Consider the following 23,544-nt stretch of genomic DNA (forward strand, 5'->3'; position numbering starts at 1 on the left):
GGACATCAGGAGAAGAGGAGAGGACATCAGGAGGAAAGGAGGGGACATCAGGAGGAGAGGAGGGGACAGAGGGGACATCAGGAGGAGAGGAGGGGACATCAGGAGGTGTATTTGTTTCAAAGTGAGTTTTTTTCATTTGAAGTTCATTTAATGCTAAATCATGAGCCACATGTAAGCGTTTGGTGTGTAGGGAGTGGTGGTGACACGTTGTATAATATGAATCCGTAACTAACATTATCGATGATTCATCTTCTGTTAATGGATTAATACCTTAATAATTTCAGTCCTCAATAAATACAAGTACATTTCACTTAAATGCTTTTCACGCTGATTTTATCAATATTTTGAATGCTGGAGTTTTATTAGGATTTGACTTGGAGTGGAGTGGTTACTTTTTAGCTTAGAAGAGATACGTTGCTGTAGGAAGGTTCCCTTTTATTAGAGCCAGGCTAATATTATCTAAGAGTAAACATTTGAGTATCATCAGAGTATAAATCGGATGATAAGTATTTAGAAATGAGGGTAAGGGTTATTCGGGAAAAAAAACTGACGAGAAAAAAGTTTGTTCACAAGGGAGGAATGAGAAATATATTTTTAGATGGTTAATTTTACAACTTTTTCCACTACTACATCTACAGCACATTTGACTCACTATAACAATCTTTAAAATAACACATTTAAGGGATCTAAATCTAATTATTATGCAAGTCTTTTGTAGTCTTAAATATTATGTTTTTATTGGCCCTAAAAATCTCCTGTTGGCCAGGCTTCATATTCTGTGTGTGAGTGTGAGTGTGAGTGTGAGTGTGAGTGTGAGTGTGTGTGTGTGTGTGTGTGTGTGTGTGTGTGTGTGTGTGTGTGTGTGTGTTACCTTTGGTCATGGGACATGGTCATAGAGCGGATTCCGGCGTCGCAGCCTGGGTACGTGAACAGCTGTTTGAAGTTGTGGACCTGCCAGACGGAGACCACGCCTCCGTCTCCGCCCGTCAGCAGGTACTGGCCGTCCCGACTCAGGTACATGGCCTGGCAAAGGAGGGACAGAGGATACGCTTATTATTCACTTTTGAATGAGCTGAGAGTTGCATGTTCTGGTGTTGGGACATTCCAAACATTACAGCTTTTAAAAATATGTCAGATTTAATGTAGTGTTCCAATGCATGCAGTCCAGTGTGAGAAGAGTTCATATCCTGCCTTTGATCATCTGTTACCTGTCCTTAAACGCTTAAAATAAAGCCCTCACAGCAAAGCTCTTCACTGTCGAACCACATGCATAAATAGTCTCAGAATAGGACTGGAGGTCTGGGACCAGTTTGTCTCTTTATGTCAGAGTAAAGCTCATACAGCGAGGTCATGTGATCCCACAAAAGATCCCAGGTCAGTGCCGCCCTCCTGAGGGGCTTTCTGTACGCAGACCCTGACTGGCAACAAAGATGGCTCCCCACAGTGAGGCTCGGAGATTTACTCGTCTCATCTGCTTTTCCTGCAAACTGTAACAGCTGAATGGTTCCCCCGGGGGATCTGGCGAACACAAATCAAGCCTCGCGTTGGAGTTTATTAAGAGCGCAGTGCATAGCGGAGGCTCAAACTGAAGGAGTCAGGAGCATCAATCAGAGAGAAACCTAGGCGATGAAATGACAAGGCAGAATGTGAGTTCTGAAAGCAGCAAGTGACACTAATTCAGAGTTTTTCTCGTTCGTGGGTTTTACGACACAGAGTTTGGTTGTGGCCGCTTTGCAGTGATTCAGCAGGAGACACTTCAATCATCAGCAGCATGTGTGTTGAATCAGGCTCACGTTAAAATGGGGAAAATGAAACTTAAACTGAAGTCATTTTCAGGAACTTGACTTGGTAAAGAAAAGATAAATAACCCTTCAAGAGCGATACACAGTGGACGGACGTAGAAACAGTGCAGCCTAAATTAACCAAATGTTTTGGATAGAAAGTCTTTGTGGAATTTCCTACCACACTGGGAATTACATGAGCTCTGGTTCTCATTCTCATTACGCACGCACTTCAGATGGGCACCACACATACACACACACACAGGGAAACACAAAACAAGACACACACAGATGCGTCGCATGCTGCTCTCTGGCGGGAGGACTGGAGAATCAATCCCTCCTAATCTCTGGGTTAGATCATCCTCCAGGACGGCTGGGAATGGAGCATGACCGAGTGCAGCGCTGCTCTGATTGGTGTGGGTCTGTTTCGTGTGTACTGTAATTGACTTGTGTATCAACATTCAGAGTTAATCTGACAACAAAAATAAAGACGATGCTCAACTCAGCCTGGTATGATCAATGCAGTTAAATTGGAGTACAGAGCAAACGAGTGCATAAGAATAATACGATCCATTATATATAAAAAAATGGATCGTTTTTTTTTTTTTAACGTAAAGCAGTAATTCCATTTTAGGCCACTTGGGAGCAGCAGAAGAAGATAAAATCGCAAAACTGACATATCATCAACTTAACATGGTAAACATGCTAAGTTCTAACGTCCACCTGATGAGTGTAAATCCAATATTTATGTAAAGGTTGGCTCTTCTTTCCTCTTAACCATCTCCTGGGGAAATAATTGCTTCTTTAGCTGCTAAATGCTTCACCTTCTTCACTAGCTGCTCACTATGTCGGCTGTTTGATTCAAGGGAAAGTAAAACAATTGCCTGATGTGGCTGTGGGTAAAAGCTGAGTGGATCAAAACAATACGCAGAAAGACATTAAACCGCTCTGTAGAGCCGAGCCGCTCTCCCAGCAGCCCCTCTAACGTTACCTGAAGTCATTTAATCCTCTTTTAATATGAAGCTATTCACTAGCACAGCTTTAAATCCGATATATGTTTTTAATAAGCAGCCGCATCGAGTCATTCCTTGAGCAGATGACATACTACACAGTAAAAAGAAAGAGGGAAGATAAGAGCTGTTTACCAGGGCCTGTGTTATATTAATGTACCTGTGTATGTACTAATGGAGTCCATGACCTTATGCAGCCCAGCAGGAGGCCGAGCGCTGGCAGACATGTCAGCCAGGCCAGGTAGGAGGCTGCAGACAGGCTCTATAAATCAGCCACTGGGCGGTCAAACAAGATGGCCGATGGCTCTGTGGGAGCCAAGATGGCTACTCGGGCTCGGGTGACAAAAAAAATGACTGCAGCAGCTACACATGCACTTTTAATGCCCATCTTTCGGGGAACAGTGGGTGGATTTTGGGGCTGGGGAAGGTAACAAAGTTTAATTTATGGTGCTGTTAATCCCCCTGTTACACAGACCAAGGCAGGGGGGAAAACTGCTGGAATGGTTACACTGCCTGAGTTATACTAGTACTTAAAAGACTGTAATCCATTCAGTATGGCTTCTGTCACTCGATGCTGCTATTAGACTAGGATGCCGACTGTTAGCCTGTCATCTAACCTCTGACTCCAGAATACATTTACAGTGCAAACACCCTCTCTCTTCCTCAGTGTTCCTCTCCTGTTCTAAGTGGATACTGCAGGCCAGGACAAACACTTATTTATCCTGGAGTCACACCGAGCTGAGGCTCTGAGGAGATTGATTCTGGTATGTACATGAGCGCACTAAATACTACAGCGTCAGACCAGGGGGGGGGTTGAGACTCTCACGGCTTCACTCCGAGATGTTAGGATTTTCCTAATGCCATTTGACATGGCTGGAATTTACAACAGCAGAGAGTGGGCAGCGGTCCACATTGTTCCTAAGTCCCAGCTTCACCGCTTCAGAGGGAACGCTGGGAAACTCTACAAGCATCTAAAAGCATCATTAGTTTCTGTTAAAGACACAATAAAATATTCTGCAACCTGCAAACTGAACACTTGCAACTTTCCCCGTGATGTTAACACAATCCATCAGCATTTGTCTGTGTGCGCTCGTTAATCACGACTTGTACGAGTTATATATTTGTGGCTTTGTGCAGCAGCGGCCGGCTGGCAGGTTAGGAGCTCCAGAGGTCTGCTAATGGGAAACAGGCGTGCGGCTGTCTGTCAGAGCTAGCTTACATTTCCCAGGCCAAACCGGAAACAAAGGGTCATGAAACCAAAGGCAGTAGCCGCTATCTTGTGTCACTCTAACCACGAGGGAGGAAATGTGGGAAACGGGGAATGTGTCGTCTTGTGCTGCAGGGTAGTTAATGGTGTTGGTGTCCAGAGCTGACCACTCCTCTGGAATGTTCTCTAGCAACGACGCCGACGCAATCTGACCTGACAACTGGGCTGCGGATCAAAAGGACCATTTCCTCTGCTGTGTGCGTGTGAAAGGGAATAAAAGGGATGTGAAGCCGCACTTTGCCCCCAGGCGTGCAGACCCTTACCTTCCTCGAATGTGAAACCCTAAGAAAGCCTTTAATCAGTGAGAGGACATTTCACCCTGATGTGGTGCAGACACACATGTGCTAATGCACTTTCACATGCGCGCTCACGCCAGTATTATGTTTCCCACCTTGATGCTGTCTTCCACCTCCATGTGTCTGAGCAGTTTGCCGTTGACACTGAAGTTACAAAACTGCCCCTTCTCGTAGTAGATCATGCAGTGTCCCTCGGTGGAGGACTGGATGAGACGAGGCCTCAGGCAGCGCTCGGGGCCCTCCAGGGTCCGCAGCAGGTCCCCATTCATGGAATGGATCAGACAAGGACCCTCTGAACAAACAAGACAAAAAGACAAGTTAGAAAAGCAGACAATTTACATTAGTCAGTGTCTTTTGTTGTTACATTTTAACATATATTTTGGAATGGAGCTGCTAATATTACTTAACTAATAAGTCAATTACATGAACATTATAGCCAGCAACTTTGATAATGGATTCCTTTTTAAAGTAATTTTGCATGGAAAAATTACAAAATGTGATTTCAGGCTCTAAAATATGGAGTTTCCTGCTTTTATCTTGTTCTAAATATCATGTTAAAATTAAAATTTGTTGGTTTTGGCGTTTGAAGACAAAACCATGTTTAATGGATAAATCCAGACAATATTCTGTAGAATAATGGATGGTGAAAATAATTGTTAGTCGCAGGCCTAATTTGGACATATTATTAAAGACAGACAGACGGGCTCACCTTTGCAGCCGCTGATGACGAGACCCAGCTCTGCACACACACTCGCACACGTCACTTCGCAGTCATGGCCCGTCAAGATGGCCCTCGGTGTGGTAAACTCTGCTAGAATAGACAAACAAAATAGGGTTTGTACTGTACTGTATATAAAAGGCAGACAAAAAAAAAATACTAGTTTTGGTCACTAGAGGGAGAAAAATGTAAAAAAAACATGTTGTAGCCAACCATATGAAAACACAGACAAACTATAATGTATGAAATAAATAAGTTGTTATTATTCCATCATAAAGGAAATGTGTTTTTTGTTTGAATGTATTTGAACTGTAGCTTGTATTAGAGGTCTGAGCCTGTTACCCTGCACATGCTTTCACTCTCTCATTCTAGCACTTGTCACTCTCCGCCTCTCCTTATCTTTAAACCTTTTCCCCCCTCACTGCCTTCACTAGATCCAGATGTTTCTGCGAGAGCAAGTTATAGTCCAAGTCATGAAGATTGTGTGATTTTGTTTTGGTTTGAGCTGTCTGAGTGAGAGACAAAACATAACAGCTCTTTATTTCTCCGTCTGTCTCCTCTGTCTACAAGAAGATGCATAAAAGCATGGAGTTTCTATTCATTCTATTTTAGAACACATTTCAGGCAGAAACTATAGATGAACATTTGATAATTGTGCTAAAATGTTACATGGATGACGGTACAACATGTACGTTAAAGTGTCTTTGGTGTAACACAGAGCCCATTCAATAAGTGACCTGGCGTTTGGAGGTCATGAGATTTCATGTCCCTTGGAGGGGGTCTCGACTTTAAGTGACCCCAACCTCTTTGCAATCTCAGTTCAAGTTCAGCTTGAAACAAACTTGTCATTTTAGTGATGGCCTACTTTATTCTTCCTGTTGTCACTTGTATGTTTTTCTTTGTTTTTCGTAGCCGTGTGACACAATTATTTCAAACATTTGTGTTTCAACCATCAACGGCTCCACAGCAATGCAGTTTAAGTAAAATAGTTTCCAATAAAGCAAACCTCGTAATTTAAGTACTTTCGAAAAGTGTAGTTTATTGCTGACATGGCCAAACTATTTAGTTTCCTAATTCAATTATATGACATAAAACTCAACACAGGTTCTCTAATAAGACAGAGAGGTTCTCCCCCGAAGCGAGAGCTACTGTTAAAGCTTAAATTAGATTTAGCAGAAAGACCTCTTACAGACCATACTGCTGCTCACTGAACCCTCTTGTAAAAAAGTTAACTAGAGGACAAGCTGAACAGTCATAGAGTCGCGTATAAAGACGACATCAGCAATTTCAAAAACTTGAATAATAAAAAGAGTACAGTATAACAGATTATAATGGGATACAATCAATAGCAAATATTTTGTTTGTGCGATAAAATATATATTAAAAAATGAAACTTTTTACTTATAAGTGAAATCACATTTGAGTAAAGTCAGTTGATTGTTTCATCTCCCTACACCTGGCTCTCCTAAACTCTGGTCACACGTGGCACGGCAGCCTAAACATCTACATTTCATTTAGTTAACTGCTTTTAGTGACTTTGAGGATGTTAGCCAAACTCATGACCTACAAGCCTTTGGATTAAAGCATGATGTGGGATTCTGCTCAGAGGAGATCAATAAAGCTGATATATTGGTGTATCAGTTAACCTCGCTAAGCCTCGACCTGCCATTTGGTTTGAATTAGCGCCACATCTGATTACAATCTTATACCTGTATATGACTAACGCTGGGACACTGAGGAGGGTATCAGCTATCTCTGTGTGTGTGTGTGTGTGTGTGTGTGTGTGTGTGTGTGTGTGTGTGTGTGTGTGTGTGTGTGTGTGTGTGTGTGTGTGTGTGTGTGTGTGTGTGTGTAGACCAAAAAGCCAGCTACTTGTGGATCCGGTTCAAAGTCGGTAAATTGCCAGTAACATAAAAAGCATTCAGCTAACTGTAACTTTTCAGGTTTGATAAGCATAATTGTTCCTGGATCCAGACTTAATTGTTAATAAACCAAACAACTATACGCTGGAGTTTGTGTCTATGTTCATGATGAAATGATGAAGATAAACATATACATGTAGCTGCACATGTGTTCTTCTGGAAACTACTGTCTCTAATCACAAAACAATAATTTACAATTAAAAAATTAACCATTGGTGCTAATTTTACAGAAACATAATATTTCAATCTTTTGTCTATTCATTAAAAACAATAGATATAGAGTATAATTTACAGTACATCACTTAATAGAGGTCTCATTGAACTGCTCTCCACTCTGTGAGCAGCAGGTGGCGCTGGTGTCTGTGAAATATCTCTGCTGCAGTTCAGATGACAACATGTGCCTTCAGCAGGAAACAAGTGTGCATAGGTCAATGTGTACATGTGCATATCAGCCAATCAGAGGCATTTGCGTCAAGCTTATGGAGTGTGCAGGATGTTCCCGGCATTATGCATGAGGAGGAATGTGTGTGTGTACGCATGTGCTCTCATTCAAGACTTTATCTTGAAAGTGTTTCGTTTTTGGAAGAGGTATAAAGAAAAAGTCTGCTGTCTTTATGTATTCTGTGAGTGTGTGTGTGTGTGTGTGTGTGTGTGTGTGTGTGTGTGTGGTAAAGCTTCATGTCTAGGGGTGCCTGTGGTGTGGGGCAATGGAGCATCACATTGTGGTGGTGATGGGCTGGATGACGACTGCTGCTTTGTCTGCTGCTGCAGTGTGGAAACTGCACCCCACACACACACACACACACACACACACACACACACACACACACACACACACACACACACACACACACACACACACACACACACACACACACACACACACACACACACACACACACACACACACACACACACACACACACACACACACACACACACACACACACACACACACACACACACACACACACACACACACACACACACACACACACACACACACACACACACACACACACACACACACACACACAAGAAAACCTCTTTTTGACATGTAATAACTCCATAAATCAATTAACATACATTGAATTCTTAGAACTTTTGCAGTTGAATTGTTATACTTAAAATATGAATGACAATACAGATGTGAGTCAGCTGATTTAAATCCTCATCTAACCTTGGAACATGCATTGTTCTTCTATAAGGAATTGCAGCTTTGAGGATGATTAAAATGAGGCTTTAAGGAAGCCATTTTGTTTCTGAATAATAAGCTGATCATCATTCATTTAAAAGTAGCTTTTCTTTGTTGCCATGTTGCTCATTTTGATTTAAACGAAAGCAAAACAAAAGAGAAAAACAGGCTTAAAAGATGATAGCAGAGAATCAAATGATGATGATGTGTTTAGCTTCATTTTTTCTATTTTTGAAAATCCCACTGAATTAACTTGTGGGGAAACAAATAGTTTTCTTGATTCCAACATCCCACATCAGCATGTATGAGGTAAGTGACACACAGTCATCCATGCTGTCTCCAAAATAAAAACCCAATGTGGCTTATTAACCAAATCACAATTTGTCATAAATTTCAGCCCATTTGTAATGGATCACTTAACAACATGTACGCCTATCTAAGCTGACCAAATTAGCACGGAGCAGGCTCAGGGCTGAGCAATGCGTGTGCGAAGCTTTGATCATGGCTGATGCCATATGTTATGGTAACGTAAGAGAGGCCCATGACATTTTTCACTTTTATCGACTAGTGTGACCCCGTGGCCCTCAGATGGTGGTGAACTTTCATGTGCTGGCCGACGACCCCCAACATCACATTTAACGTCTCTAAGTGGCCCTCACTTTCACTCACATTAAAGACAGATTCTCACACTCACCATACCTGGTCACACACACACACACACACACACACACACACACACACACACACACACACACACACACACACACACACACACACACACACACACACACACACACACACACACACACACACACACACACACACACACACACACACACACACACACACACACACACACACACACACACACACACACACACACACACACACACACACACACACCATATCTGGTCTCACAGAAAACTCTCACACAATCTCAAACACATTATCGAAAGCTGTTCCTGCTGCAACAGTGCTGCGAAATCCAATCTGTATGCAGGAGGCCGGGCCTGGTCAGACGAAACTAGTTGTTACTTTGCAGAGGGAGGCCGTAAATCACACAGTCACAACTGTCTGGGGGAGAGAGCACTCAGAGAATACCGTGTGTGTGTGTGTGTGTGTGTGTGTGTGTGTGTGTGTGTGTGCTCTCACATATCGAGCTGGTTTGCCTGAGTACTTACTGCCCGGGCTCTCTCCAATGCTGCTGTGCTTCCCGTTCCAGTACCACAGCAGCAGGGTGGCGTCTCTGGAGCCTGACAGGACGTAGCAGTCTCCTCCGATGTACGACTCGGAGCGAGCCAGACACGTCACCACGTCACGATGTCCGAACACGATCTGCGTCAGTTTGCCTGCAAAAAGGTATTAAAACAACAATCAGCGTTTTTTAAACTACAAACAAGAAATTACGCATTTATTAATGGATGCATTAATTTCAACATTTTGGTTTTGAGTTAAGTTAAGTTTATATTTTATCAAACCATGAGAGCCCCATTTAGTTTAAAAATGTGCCTTTTTCAATAGAACTGGCCAAAACAGGTAGCAGCATATTCATTATTTTATTTAAGAATTTAAAACATTCAACAAGACAATTTAATCCAGTTTAAATTATTGATGTGATATTTGTGAGAGTATGCAGAATACACAAATGCACTTTTTGAAATTTCCGTACACGAGTTTGGGACAAAATACATAAGCACTTATAAACAAAAATTTGAATTCATTTGTTGGTCGTTCGTTGGAGCCACCTGCTGTTTGGTTATCATCTGTCTGCCTGGCTAGTAGTTTTACAAGATCCACACAAGATCAGACATCTACTAATTCCTAGACAAGAATACATATTTGTTTCAACCTTGTGCGTGCGTGCGTGCGTGTGGACATGCAGTGTGCGCTCCATGTGTATATATAAGGAGGCTAATTGCTGTCAGATCTGCAGACCACAGCCCCACTGTCTAGCTGACTAATACTCATTACGCTCCTCATACTGTGACCTCTGCAGTCAAACAGTGGAGAGTTTGCAACACATGACATTCCTGCCCGGGTGTCAAAATCACTGTCCATTGGATAATTAAGCCGTATGTCACTGCAGAGACGAGGGTTGTCATGAAACTGGGCAGGTCGCTGACTAAACTCCCAAAGAAGAACACAGGCATCAAAGATATAAAATGTTTGACATCTTTATAAACACTGACAATAAGTAATGATTGCTGCAGAAATAATGGCTACCATGCAGCTCATATTGAACACACACCGCTCACAGACACACACATGCATGCACACAGACAAATGAAATTGGATGTGTGTGCACGCAGGCGTACGAGACTATGTGTCGTGTGCACGTGTACCAATCAAGTCTTGTAATTGATAAAATCCCTCAGTTCTTTAACCTGGGGGCTTCAGGGACCGCGGCAGCAGCTGTTGAGCGTGTGCGATTAAACTGTGTTCACGTTCCAGTCGCACAACCCGGTGGCAGCGACACAATAGAGCTATCTCTGTGCTCCATCCCTCCTCTATTAAAGACAGGGGGGCTGGCCTATAGAAATTGAATCGGAGTGTGTTGTATAGATGTGTGTAGGATTCTGAATGGGGTATCGGTAGAGGAGAGGCGTGCAGAGATGAGGCTTCAGACAGATTCATTTAGGACCCCTGACCTGATGGCGTCCGTGTGTGTGTGTGTGTGTGTGTGTGTGTGTGTGTGTGTGTGTGTGTGTGTGTGTGTGTGTGTGTGTGTGTGTGTGTGTGTGTGTGTGTGTGTGTGTGTGTGTGTGTGTGTGTGTGTGTCTGCATTGCAGGCATGTATGATAGAATATCTGGTAAGTCAGTTGTATAGAGGGAAATACAATGCCTCTATGAAAGACTAGAGTTTTTTCCAATTAGATCAAAAGGTTCCTATTTATGTCATTTACCCTCCTTTAAAGTTTCCCTAATCACTGAACTCTACAATACAAAAGTGATTTATGTGCTACAAAAATAATATCTTAAAGGAAATGATGCTGACTTGAAAGACATTAAGCTCAAATTGAAAAGGTATAGCCCACATACCTTGAACTGGCAACACAAAAAGAAGATTAGGCGCTTCTGTCATATTAACAGCAAGTCATTGTGTAAATTGATTTCACTTGTAAAGTTCCAATACAATTCAGCACAGTGCAATGAAGCAGAGCACATCTGGAGCATAGACTGAATACTATTTTGTTTTCAGCATTAGAAAGCTAAAGTTTACTAGCGCCTGCTAGAGGCTGTAATATTCATTGCACTCCACGATTCAAGAGTGTTAAACAAAATCAAATAGAAATATTGATGTTCTTTGTCTTCCTGTGAGTGTTACTAGTAGAGGGGCTAAAAGTGGGAGGTTTATCCTGAGGATGGTGCTAGAGGAAAGGCAATGGGGAGTATTAACATAAGAGGTTTGTACCTCTAATAGCATGTGTATATCACATTTCATGGAGGTATTTTATTAAGGGGCATCTTTTGTTGATATTTGGGTGAGAATGAGGAAAGCTCATGGAGTGACTCAATTAGAAATAGTTCATTTTCAGGGTGGATTATGTGCTCAGTACATCTCATGACAATGTGCCCATTATATTTTGATACGAGTGCAAGAATGACATTTGAAAGAAATGCACTGATGTGGCTCATGTTCATGCCAATGTGACATACATGTATTATATTCTGACAAATATTCTACAAAAGGTGTAGTGCATTTGAGCTTTGAAGCTTAAAAAAAAGAGGCTGTATTTAAGTTAAAAGTGTTGCATTTAATGTCTGCTGTGTCTGAGACATAAATACACTGCAGAAAAGATCTCATGCCAAGAGTTTAGAGGCAGACAAAATGTGCATGTAAAGACTTCAAATATGGTTTACCAAAATGATACAGGGATAAAGGGAAATGATTGCCTTTTTAAAAGTAAACAAAGTGTGAGAAATTATGTGGCATTCATTTAAAACCGTGCTCCCAAAGAAACAGAAGAGTGTTTAGTGATACTGATGATAGGAGGGTTGAGGGGGGGGGGGAGTGTAGCATGAAAATACCTGAGTCAGTGGAGTAAACCCGGAAGCTCTTGTCCCAAAAGCCGCACAGGAGGATGAAGCGGTTGTCGGCTGTGATGATGAAACACTGCGAGCTGATCTGAATGCTTTGATCCAGCAGGTCTGAGATCTGACGACGATGACTGCCCACGTTACTGGCTGTAGAGAGGAAGACAATTGAAATGAGCAAATCAAATAAAAAAAGGTAGGATATGTACAAAGGTGCACAGAAATATAAAATCTATGACCCAAAAACACACACAATTTTCCTATAGGTCACACTCAAATACACCACCACTTAGGTTTTAAGCGCAGGGTGAATATAAGATTTGCGAGATAATACATAAAACATTCTGGATGTTAAGTTTACAGGACTTCACATTTTTCCGTGAGAGTCGAAGAGTAATGATAGAGCGAGCACAGTCTTCACAAAATGTGCACACCACTAAAGTCAGAACACACACGGCCAATTCATCTTAGTTGTGTAATTTAGCCTACCGTTGTTTGGAAAGCAAATTTATTGATACTCTCTGTTCTGCAAGTGGAATCTTTTTCTTCCCTAGAGAGACATGTCCACTGTGAAGTGTTTGTTATTTGGCGGGGTCACACGCACTAGAGAACAGGTGTCAGAGAAGATTGTGTAGCAATGAAAATGATAAAGTCCAGCATACCTGCTACAACCAATATTTCAACCCATTTTTAACATTTCCCCGAGCCACACTCGGCTCAACACTCATCCTCAATTTACTGTGTTTAGCTCGGACTCCTCTGGAATGCAAACAGTGTGCATGCATCACTGACAGAAATCCCCTCTACCTCCCCCACACAAGATAGCACACTCACAAACATACACATATATTTTCCAGTACATTATTCATGCTTTAGTTTCAACAAAGTATGAGATAAGAGAGAACAACAATGTAGACAAAACTATAAAGATTTATTGGACAAAATTACCCCGAAAAAAAAAAAAAAAGTGCTTTCAAAAACGCTCAACAACAATAAAAGGTCTCGTAAAACATGTTGATGAGATAAGATTTAATTTATTCTGCATGTACAGCGGGGCAGACGACACAGTGTACTAGCAGATAAATATGAGAATGTATGAACAAAGCTTTGTTAAATTCAGTAGTCTAGTGTATAGAGGAAAAACGTGTGGAAATGGTGAGCCTAAAAGTGACCACAGCGTTCTCGGAGAAAGAACAGCCTCTCCTGCAGATGTGTGTGAGGCTGTGAGAGGCTGCAGCAACGTGACGAAGGCGAAGGTGGGAGCAGAGAGAAGAAGAGGCTCGTCTCTCTCCACCAGTGCATCCCATACATCACTGCAGCTCGGCTCTCTCCTCCTGCTCATCAACAAGTCGTGAAGGATGAGAGGCGCCCATATTGTCCTGACAGCCGTCCGCCGTGCATTCTCAATCACACATTATTACCACATTCATATTCATTTCCATTGACACGCGTCCTTTCCCTCCGCTCAAATTAAACCAAAGAGGATGCAGAAAGGGAGGGAGGGAAGGGGACGATGGAGAGGGAGAAAGAGGGGGAGTTGATGATGAAACGCCGGCCTAGGCCACAGCTCATTGCATTCCAATTTGCATGCAAATGGTTTAGTGTGAGAGCAGGGCCTATATCATGAGGAGTGAACTGGGGCAGAGGCGGAGGAACAACTCTAATCTGCCGTCCAGGGACGCGCCACACACCGCCATGAGTCACACAGATGCCAGCGGGACTCATACACAAATACGCACAAAAAAATCATTTCATGCATATATAAGCTCACACTATGTAAAGAATGTACGTGTGTGTGGACTCTTTCACAGTCATAAAAGACAGCCTACCTATCAGAGGGTCAATTTCAACAGGAAGTTGGTACTGCTGGTCCTGCACCGTTGAGCTCTGATGACCTGACAGAGAAGAAGACAGATTGGATTAATATTGTAATCATGTGGCCTTGTGAAGTAGATGCTGGCTTTCTGTTCATTATAACCACACTGAAAATTATAACCATAAAGTCACAGCCCAAGAGTTCTCCCGCAAATTAGACATTAATTATGTCAAAGAGCTACCAAGGCCACAGAGAATATGGGTCCTTATGACAAATATATATATGCTATAAAATGCATAGCATAAACCCTATCACTGAAGCTGTAAGGGTGTATTGGTAAACTGATACAAGATGGTACCAACAGACGTATGCGTCATCAAGTGTTGATGTCTTTCAGCATTTTGGTAAAGGCAACTGCTGACAGTTTATGATGATTTTAATTTGTAATCAATGGCTTAATGTTATTTTGATCAAGCAATTCATGTAATGTTCATTTCTGTAAAAATGGTTAAAATCAGTAAGAATGCCACAATATTTCATAATTGAGGTCTTTCTATGTCTGACAAATGCTATCTCCATCTGAAGACTATATCTGACTTTCTTTTTTACTTTTTAGCTTCTATGGCAGGAAAAACTGAAGAAATACTCCATGATTTCAATCTAAATTTACAGAAGCTGACTCAAACCATTTATCTGACCGAAATGTTCATTAACTATGTACAATGTTCATTGGCTGCACCCACTCCAAAAACAAAATGTGAATACTGTCTTTCAACATTTTCATAGACAAATTCTTCATTTTTATTGTTGAATGTTGAATTGATAAATAACGTAAATGTACTTTCATCTGCTCACAGCCACACAAAGACACCATGCAATTAATGAAGTACTTCTGAACAGCAGACATCGTGTTTATATTACCAGCTCACTAAACCAATTAGCTTAATCAGTCTGTTCTGTGGTGCGCATGGATGCGGCTGTATTCAACTCAACCGACAATTCTTCATCCTCATAAATTCACAGATATCAAATGTAATGTTTCATCCAGGGTTCAGATGGACGCTGAGTAAATAAGGTTTTGCGAAGTGAGAGGCTGATGTATGGAGTCGGACGTGAGACCTAATGCTGGCTGCTGCATGCGTCACATTTGATACTGCTATCCAGTAGACACAGTCAACCATCTCCCAAATCAACGTCCATCCTACAGAGACCAGACGGGTCAATTCTCGAGTAAATTAGATGCAGAGTATGGAGGACAGAGATGAGCAAATGTGAAGATGATTGTGTGGTAGCAAAAGATTGTATGTACTTGCTTTGAAAACCCTTAAAGGTCCCCTATCATACTGTTTTTCATCAATATATTATAAGAGATATATACAAACATGTCTCTGAAGTGTTTGGCTCGAAATACCAAACACCCATTGCAGCATCCCATAATCCCCTCTGTTTCAGCCCTGTTTCAAAAGTGCTGATTCTCTGTCTGTTACTTTAGATGAAAATAAGGAGCCCCTCCCCACGCCCCTTTGAGATATATTTGGTTCAAAAGAACACAATGGTGCTCTAGGAGGAGATTCAGGTGAAAAGGTGAAAATCATTATGACATCACAAAGTAACCAAAATCTGATCAGCTCATTTTCAGACTGGTTTTTATATAAATGGATCAGGACAAAAAGAGAGCAAATATTTTTCCTGAAACTTTCAGAATCTCTTTCCACAGAGGGGACACATGTTTACGTATAAAAGACATGAAAAAGTCGATTTTCTATAAGAGGTGCTCTTTAAGGTTCATTTGGTGCAGAATCACAATGGCGTAAAAATGTGAGGATTAAAGTTATTCCACCTTTTTCAAAGCAGAGTGAATGATGAGTGCATGGACACAAGTTTCTTACCTGTCAGTCCATACCACTTGTTGACAGCGAAGATGCGGTTTGCAGTGACGGTGATGATGGCCGGTGACGTCAGGCCCGCCTGGGTGTTGGCTGCTACGTGGGTCACAGGAGAGTTGGATGGGAACTTCAGCACCATGATAACATCCTGCTGCATCTGCTCCGTAAACATCAGTGGGGTCTGCAGGAGAAGATACTGTTCAAGACCCCCGGACGGACAACGGGATGAAGGGAAGAGAGGGAAAAAAGAGCCGACATATGGAGCGGCAGACAAAGAGCAAATCAAAAAAGACGAGAGAAGCAGTCGCAGCCGGTGTTAGTGAGGAACAAACAGAGGGAGAGGGAGGGAAAAGAAGGACAGAGAGAAAGTTAGGAAGCTTGAGCAGGAGAGCAGTAAGCAGCACTCTAGTAGCACAGGTTAGGAAAAGAGGTTAAAGGCAAGAGATCCCTTTTGAAACAGTGTGAAGGGAAAATTAGAAATGGAAAAAATCTCAAATCGATTTTTCACCTGAAAAGTTAATAAATTAAAGTGTGACAAAAGATAAAGCATTCTAAGATGTTTTAAAGGCCCTGTTCAGTCAGAATTGTTTGTTCATTGTGCAGAATAATGGATGGATGTGATTTTCCAGTGAGTGGAAGAGTGGACGTCATTTAAATGCTTTTTTTGCAAGAAACATTACGTTTTTTCTGGAAAAACAGATCAAACGCATATTATTTATTTTACAAATTCATGTCCAAAGTATTTAATGTATATGTTTTTTTAAATGTCTGCAGTCTGTCATAAATACAGTGTTAGTAAGTGTAGTAAACAGTAATGTTTTTTACAATAAATCCAGGTTATTCTTCTGCGTAAAACTGCAGCTAACCAATATATTTATTATCAATGCATCTGAATAATACATTTCCTATTAATCGATGGAATTTAAAAATGAACAAATTCTGGATAAATGATAATAAATGACGATTGATCACCGTACTACGGAGCCCCTAAGGGACATGAACGTTTTTCGTGAGCACGAGAACCCGTTATCTCGACTTTTTTTTTTTTTAATTGAGAAAGTTACCGGTGCGCCAAGGAGGAAATGGAGCACACAGGAGACAACCATTTCATTGCAGACTGTTATGTTTATGTGGGGAAATGACAGTGCATGCATTATTTGAGATATATTTCAAACTCAGGGGTGCAGAGCTATTGGTTTAAGCACCGGATTGGCAAAACAGGAGAGTCTGTAAATCAGTCTGCTTTGATCTATGAATTAATATCCGTGACTCTCAGAGTAGGCCACCTGCTGCCCGCAGCTGTTTTAAAGGGAAACAAACACTCAGAACACATAGGCCTACACACAGAACCAGTGGCGGACTGGCCATCGGGACGAATCCCGATGGGCCGTTACCGAAGTGGGCCGGTCGAGCCACTCGGCCCACTCCGATCGGGCCACGAGGTCCAACGTTGCCCCGCAGCGAAGCTCCCCCTGTTGACATTTCAATATCTCCCCCCCCTTTCGGTTCGATGTGTGTAGAGATGTGTGTGTGTGTGTGTGTGTGTGTGTGTGTGGTTAAAACGTAACAGCCTGTGGTCACTCTTTAGCTGTTCGAATGAAGGTAAACACAGTGTAGGCGGTGCGTAAAAGCTCTTTGAGCGCTGGTGCTGCTCTTCTCTGAGTTACACGTCCCGCTGCCTCCTGGAGTGACCACACACCCCTGGCCGAAATGTCCTTAAAATGAAGTCTGAGTACGAAATATATCTCAAATAATTTATGCACTGTCATTTCCCCACGTAAACATAACAGTCTGCAATGAAATGGTTGTCTCCTGTGCGCTCCACTTCCTCCTTGGCGCACCGGTAACTTTCTAACTTTTTTTTTTTCCATGTCCCTTTAGGGGCTCCGTACTTATCAAACTCTAATGCTAAAAAATCGTTGAAATACAATTTTAGTTGCATTATAATAAACTTGTAACTTTAGCATAATCAACAGAAAAACCAACAATGCAGTCCTAACAAAAAAAGTGTTTTCATTGACACTTGAAACTGTGTCCCTGCAGACGGGAGCTCATATAGAGCCATTTACAAAGTGTTTGTACTAAGCAGCACTAACACGAGGCCATTTTCCTGCTTGCGTGTGAAGAAGAAGAACATCAGTGTTAACATCGGGAACAGACCTGAGTAAATCCGGTGTGTCTGACAGCTAACCAGACGCACTGACAGTATCATTACCACCAGCACGGGCGGATGCAGACACTCTGACAACACACTCACATGAGAGAGGATGAGAGAAAGTAGAGAGCATGAACATGTAAAAGCAACGAGAACAGGGCGTTCTGCGGGAATACTGACGGGTGTGGAGGGTTAGAAATGTGTTTGAATAATGGCCTCTGAATATTATGTTTGAAAACTATACATGGCAGAGCAAAAATAAAAACATTTAGGAATTTGCGCATGAGTGAGGCGGAATCAAAGCCTTGCCTGAGTTTGTGTCTGAGTGTGTGTGCGCTGGGTGGTGGTCTACAGCCAGCTGTCAGCGCCACAGGGACACCACACTAATAGGGACTCATGGGGCCCGGGCCCATCACAGGCAGGCACACTGACTGCACTCCCTGGCCCTTAAAAAGCCGTCACTTCACTGCTGCTGTTCATTGCCCTCCTTCGTTGATCTCCTTTTCCAGCTCAGGTAGAAAAGCTGGCTGGGACCCAGGTTTCCAGCACAAAGCTGTGCCTTTCCCTGCATACCTCTCACTAAACACACATGCACACAAATGCTTCTGATCTTTCCCTTTCACACACACCTCTCTAATGACGAGAGAGGAGATGCTTTCAAACCCTAGACTTTATTTTCCCACAGTTTTAAGATGAATACAAAGAAAGTGTATGGCAAAATGAGGATGAAAAGAGAAAGTCAAAAATTATAAGAGTTACATGAAGCAAAGCAAAGTACCTACTTCAGGGCACACCAGAAGTCAGAGAGGGCACTAAGGCAGCACAATGGATGATTCTGGAGCTCAGCTGGATTCTGACCCATATTGTATGGTAGTATGTTCTGAAGGACTACATGTAAATATGTGTGTGTGTGTGTGTGTGTGTATATATATATATATACACATATGTATATATATGTGCGTGTGTGTGTGCGTGTGCGTGTGCGTGTGCGTGTGCGTGTGCGTGTGCGTGTGTGTGTGCACGCACGTGTGTGTCTTTGAGATTATCTGCCAGCAAGTACTGTATGTGCGTGATTACTCACCACCTGCATGGCTGAGCTTCGGGGTGGGTGTGGCTCGATGAGCAACTGGCAGGGGGTCTGTCCAAAACTCCTTATTTGAGACTCCACAGCCTGAGGGAAAAAGAAAAAGGAGTAATAATAATAATATATAAAGAAAACGTTTTCCTCAAATACTAAAAGGTGCATAATGTAAAAGTAAAGCCATTGCAATCAGGGGAAAACATATTGCATATCATAAAAGGGATTTAAAGAATAATACTATCACTACAAAAGTAGCTAGATATTGATACAAAGTACATTTCAGCATCCATTTACAGAACAAGAAAAACTAAAAAAAAATATTTTGGCTGATCAATAAAATTAATTTAAAATGATATAATACATCACATTGATGTAAAAACATTGACAATTGTGTTTTTATATTCACTTCTCATACCCAATATTGTTTCATTAATACTCGTCAATCTGAGATTAGTGTCTCGACAAAAAGCAAACAAAGAGATCATTACAAAAACTATTGCGTCGTAGGAAGAAATGCTTCCACTTGTGTTGATGCACACGTCGTACATATAAACACACTCTCTCTCTCACACACACATTTACACACATGGACCAATTTATTCTCCACAACCACACACAGAATCAGAGGAGGGCCAGGACAGGAGGGCTTGTAGGCTGGTTAGGTGGTGTTAATGAAGAGGTATAGGACCATAAATGTCAGAGCAGACGCCGGCCGAGCAGCCTCTGGACATCATCACACAGCTCACTGTCAGGCCGGGCAACACACACACACACACACACACACACACACACACACACACACACACACACACACACACACACACACACACACACACACACACACACACACACACACACACACACACACACACACACACACACACACACACACACACACACACACACACACACACACACACACACACACACAATACTATACTATCATCATCAAAGATTACAACTGAAAACGATTTTGTATTGAGGAACATGTTAATTACTTTTTCAGGATTTATTTGTTTTTAAAAAAGGGGGAAAAAATAAGGAAAGCCAAGATCAAACTTCTTGTCATTTCCAATAAACAGGGAAAAGACAAACATATTTACTTTCAAATTACATATTAAAAAAGGAGCAAATTCTTACATTTAAGAAGCTGAAACTATTATGTATTATTATTTTATTTGAAAAAATATTTGTAATAAGAAACACATCAAAAAACATCTTGTTACAGATCCAATTCACAAAAAAGTGTTGCATGCATGTGCAAGCTCTTGTAACTGTATAAACTATACAAAATGAAAACAAACAACAACCTCTGACACACGTAAAGAACAGAAAAGAAAAGAATGCAAGATAAGTGTTTGTGGGAATTGGGATAACAACATTAAGCAGAAAATCTCCCTTACAGCTTGATAGATGTTGATAAAAAAGGACAGGCAGAGAGAAAGTGGCCAACACAAAACGATGACAGAGCGTCAGTGTGTTGGTGTGCACTATGACTGGGTGTGTGGGAGTGACAGCTTGTGTAGGCTGAGACGTTTGAGCCTGACTTGGCGAGGCCTGTGAGAATGAGCTCATGGCTGAGGCCTGCATATGGGATTTCCATGAGAAAAAGGTTGGGAAGTTAGTCCGCTCATACCCATTGTCTGAAACTAACCAGAGAGGCGCAGAGAAGGAGCAATCTCAACTGTAGATTATACGTTTTTAAAACTATTAAAAAACTATTCCACACACAGACGAGGTAACAACATTTTCTATTGTAATCTTTACTAGTGAATCCCCTTGTTTTACTCAACATTATGGAAGCCTTGTTAACTCAAATGTTACACATTCATTCAGCTTTCCCCTCCGGGAGCTTAAATATTCTTTTCATATCTTCTAGTAAAAGAAAAACTGGTTTAATTCATCCACAAAAGGGTTGTATACTTTACAGTATGAGAGCTTAAATACAAATAATGACATTAACTGTATGAAGACCTAAATACATAAAGATTTGCAAACATACTGGTCCACACAGATATGTTTCAATAATCCAGTATCGTGGGTAAGTCTGGAGTGTTACACGCGTCATTAAAATGTTTTCAAACAAAAGGCCATTCTGTTCATTCAATGATATCAAAGACCACCTTTGCACGTGACCTCATTACTGATCCTGACAGAGAATCTCAACATTTTCCATCTCACAGTCAGTCTGTTAGTGAGAGGACATCAGTGCATCATTCAAGGTCAAAGTGCCTCCCCTCTCCTCCGCCTATAGAGCGGGGCATTTTGCTTAAGCTAATGTGAGGATGAGACTCCTCAAAGCCACTCAACCAATCTTCATTAAGTTCAGCTCTGACATTTATGAGGCAGTGGAACGTTGGAAAGTGGCTGAGTCTAGGTCAGCATGTCCTCTCCCTATATGCCAATGCGATGCTCAGGTGATTATATGAGGGGCCATCCACAAGGCCAATCTCTTTTGGGGGCACTGGCCCGTGTCTGATGAAGGTTTTCTATATTCTATACATTTAAATGGCTCAGATGTCCCGACGTGCCCTTTGATTTACTCAGCCACTTGACAAGATGGATCTCCATGTAAAACATGCTGCTTTTATGCAAATGGTCCCGACAATATTCACTCTATGAATGGAATAAATACTACGATGGCCTTGTGTTTTTGCCAAGTAGCCTTGCGGGGTAATCTGCGTCTTTCGCTTAAGATTGTCATATTTTAAAATTGTGAATTTGTAAAAAAACAAATACAGTGAAGGGTTATCTTATCTAAGAAAAATAAACCAGTGTGCCCTGTGATTGGTGAGCGGTTTTGGCTGAGTGTCAAAGCAGGTTCACTCGTGTGGGTATATTTCCCGTCTTCTGCCGAATTACGCAAAAGCTGTACAATTCAGACGAGCTCTGTGTTTTGTCGCCGGTGTGAGAGGCTGTGGGATTTTCCGTAATCACATGTGAAAGAGGGGAAGCCCTGTACAACGATGAGAAGGCAACACAGGGTGTGTTTCTCTTTATACACTGAGAGGCAACACAGATGTGCATGCATGCCACGCACACGGGTGCACACGCACACACATGAATGCATCTGCAGACACACAGCAGTTCTCTTAGAGAGAGAGAGTGGGGGTACGTTTTGACTTGCGGCGGAGGCAGGACAGGAAGTAATCATGGTTTTCAAAAACACAGCAGTGGTCTCCACAACATTCCCTAATCTGTGCTGAGATATTCCAAACTCTCCCAGAACAGAAACATACACATAAACACTCAACCGTGTGCATTTATGCTGATGAGCACGCATAAATATACAAAGGTATACACATGCCAATGGAAGCATACACATGTGTATGTACAAACATATCTAGGTAGGATCTATACAGAGTGTGTGTGCATGTTAAATCGGGGTGGGTGGGAGTTAGCGGCTGCCAATACAGCGTGGCAGGAATACAGAACTCTTTGCCCCAATCATCTACCTTTTCCGACCCGAACACACACGCGTCTGTGGCCCCTCCCCTTGACAATGAACAGCCCCGGGGCCTGTCCTAATGCGGCCGAGCCTGGCCCGGACCACAGCTCAGGCTGAAACAGTTGTCACTCAGTAATGGTAAACTCTGGGGACATTGTCAGACCCAAAGCCCTCCGCCACCCCCAGCGCCCGGCCCTGACGAGGGCCAGGCCTGGAACTCTGTTTCCACCTTCTGCACAGACAGGGCAAGCTTCCTTCCACACAAACACGGCTGAAGGAGAGCCTTGGCTTAGCTCACAGGGATAACACAGCTTTGGTTTATTTAACTAATTAAAGCGCTCAGACAGAGGGTGTTTTCAAAAGGTTAAAGCCAGCAGTTTGGACTCATCAGGGAGGGAGTGATTGGAGAAAACTTACAAACTCTCTTTTTTACTGCTAAGAATTGAACCAACTTGCAGCTTTTTTTCATATGTATTTATATATATAAATATATACACCAAAATATATCAATTGTGTTAAAATGAATAGAACATCAATTAAGTCTAAATTAAATGTTGGGACAATTCATGTAAATAAATAACCCCATATGTTTTCAATAAAAGCATTGATTTGTGTGTACAGCAATGCATTTCCCATCCACATGCACACAACCTAAACGCTTTAAAATGTGTACTTTACTCCTTAGTTATATTACAAATGTGTGTAAACCATGTATTCAGCAGCATGTATATCTAAAATCTACATTCCTGCAGTCATAAGTGGGAGGGCATGAGGGGCTATTTTAATACCACTCAAATCAAATGCACCTGCCTCCGATGGTGTCCTGCATGTGTGTAGATTTATCTGTCCTATTGTCAGGGAAACAGCTTGGCAGAAATAGTGCTCTACCGGTGATCCAATTTTGTGCTTGCGTTTAACCAGGGGAATGGGTAAT

General features: G+C 42.0%; 1 protein-coding gene across 5 annotated transcripts in view; it reads right to left on the reverse strand.

Moving 5' to 3' along the window:
• Nucleotides 1–23,544, reverse strand: part of lrba (LPS-responsive vesicle trafficking, beach and anchor containing) — a 189,991-nt gene that overhangs the window by 1,782 nt on the left and 164,665 nt on the right. For 2 of the 5 annotated variants that reach the window (XM_079656844.1, XM_079656843.1), the window contains exons 48-55: nt 19,163–19,252; nt 15,930–16,122; nt 14,054–14,119; nt 12,219–12,374; nt 9,371–9,538; nt 5,064–5,165; nt 4,450–4,646; nt 872–1,023 (exon numbers count right to left, since the gene is read on the reverse strand). In XM_079656844.1, the coding sequence (XP_079512970.1) occupies nt 872–1,023; nt 4,450–4,646; nt 5,064–5,165; nt 9,371–9,538; nt 12,219–12,374; nt 14,054–14,119; nt 15,930–16,122; nt 19,163–19,252 (1,124 nt within the window). The remainder of the gene's footprint in view (nt 1–871; nt 1,024–4,449; nt 4,647–5,063; nt 5,166–9,370; nt 9,539–12,218; nt 12,375–14,053; nt 14,120–15,929; nt 16,123–19,162; nt 19,253–23,544) is intronic. The other 3 variants (XM_079656847.1, XM_079656846.1, XM_079656845.1) reach the window with 3 other exon arrangements.

Source organism: Notothenia rossii (assembly GCF_949606895.1).
Source record: "Notothenia rossii genome assembly, chromosome: 1".
Classification (NCBI taxonomy): Eukaryota; Metazoa; Chordata; class Actinopteri; order Perciformes; family Nototheniidae; genus Notothenia; species Notothenia rossii.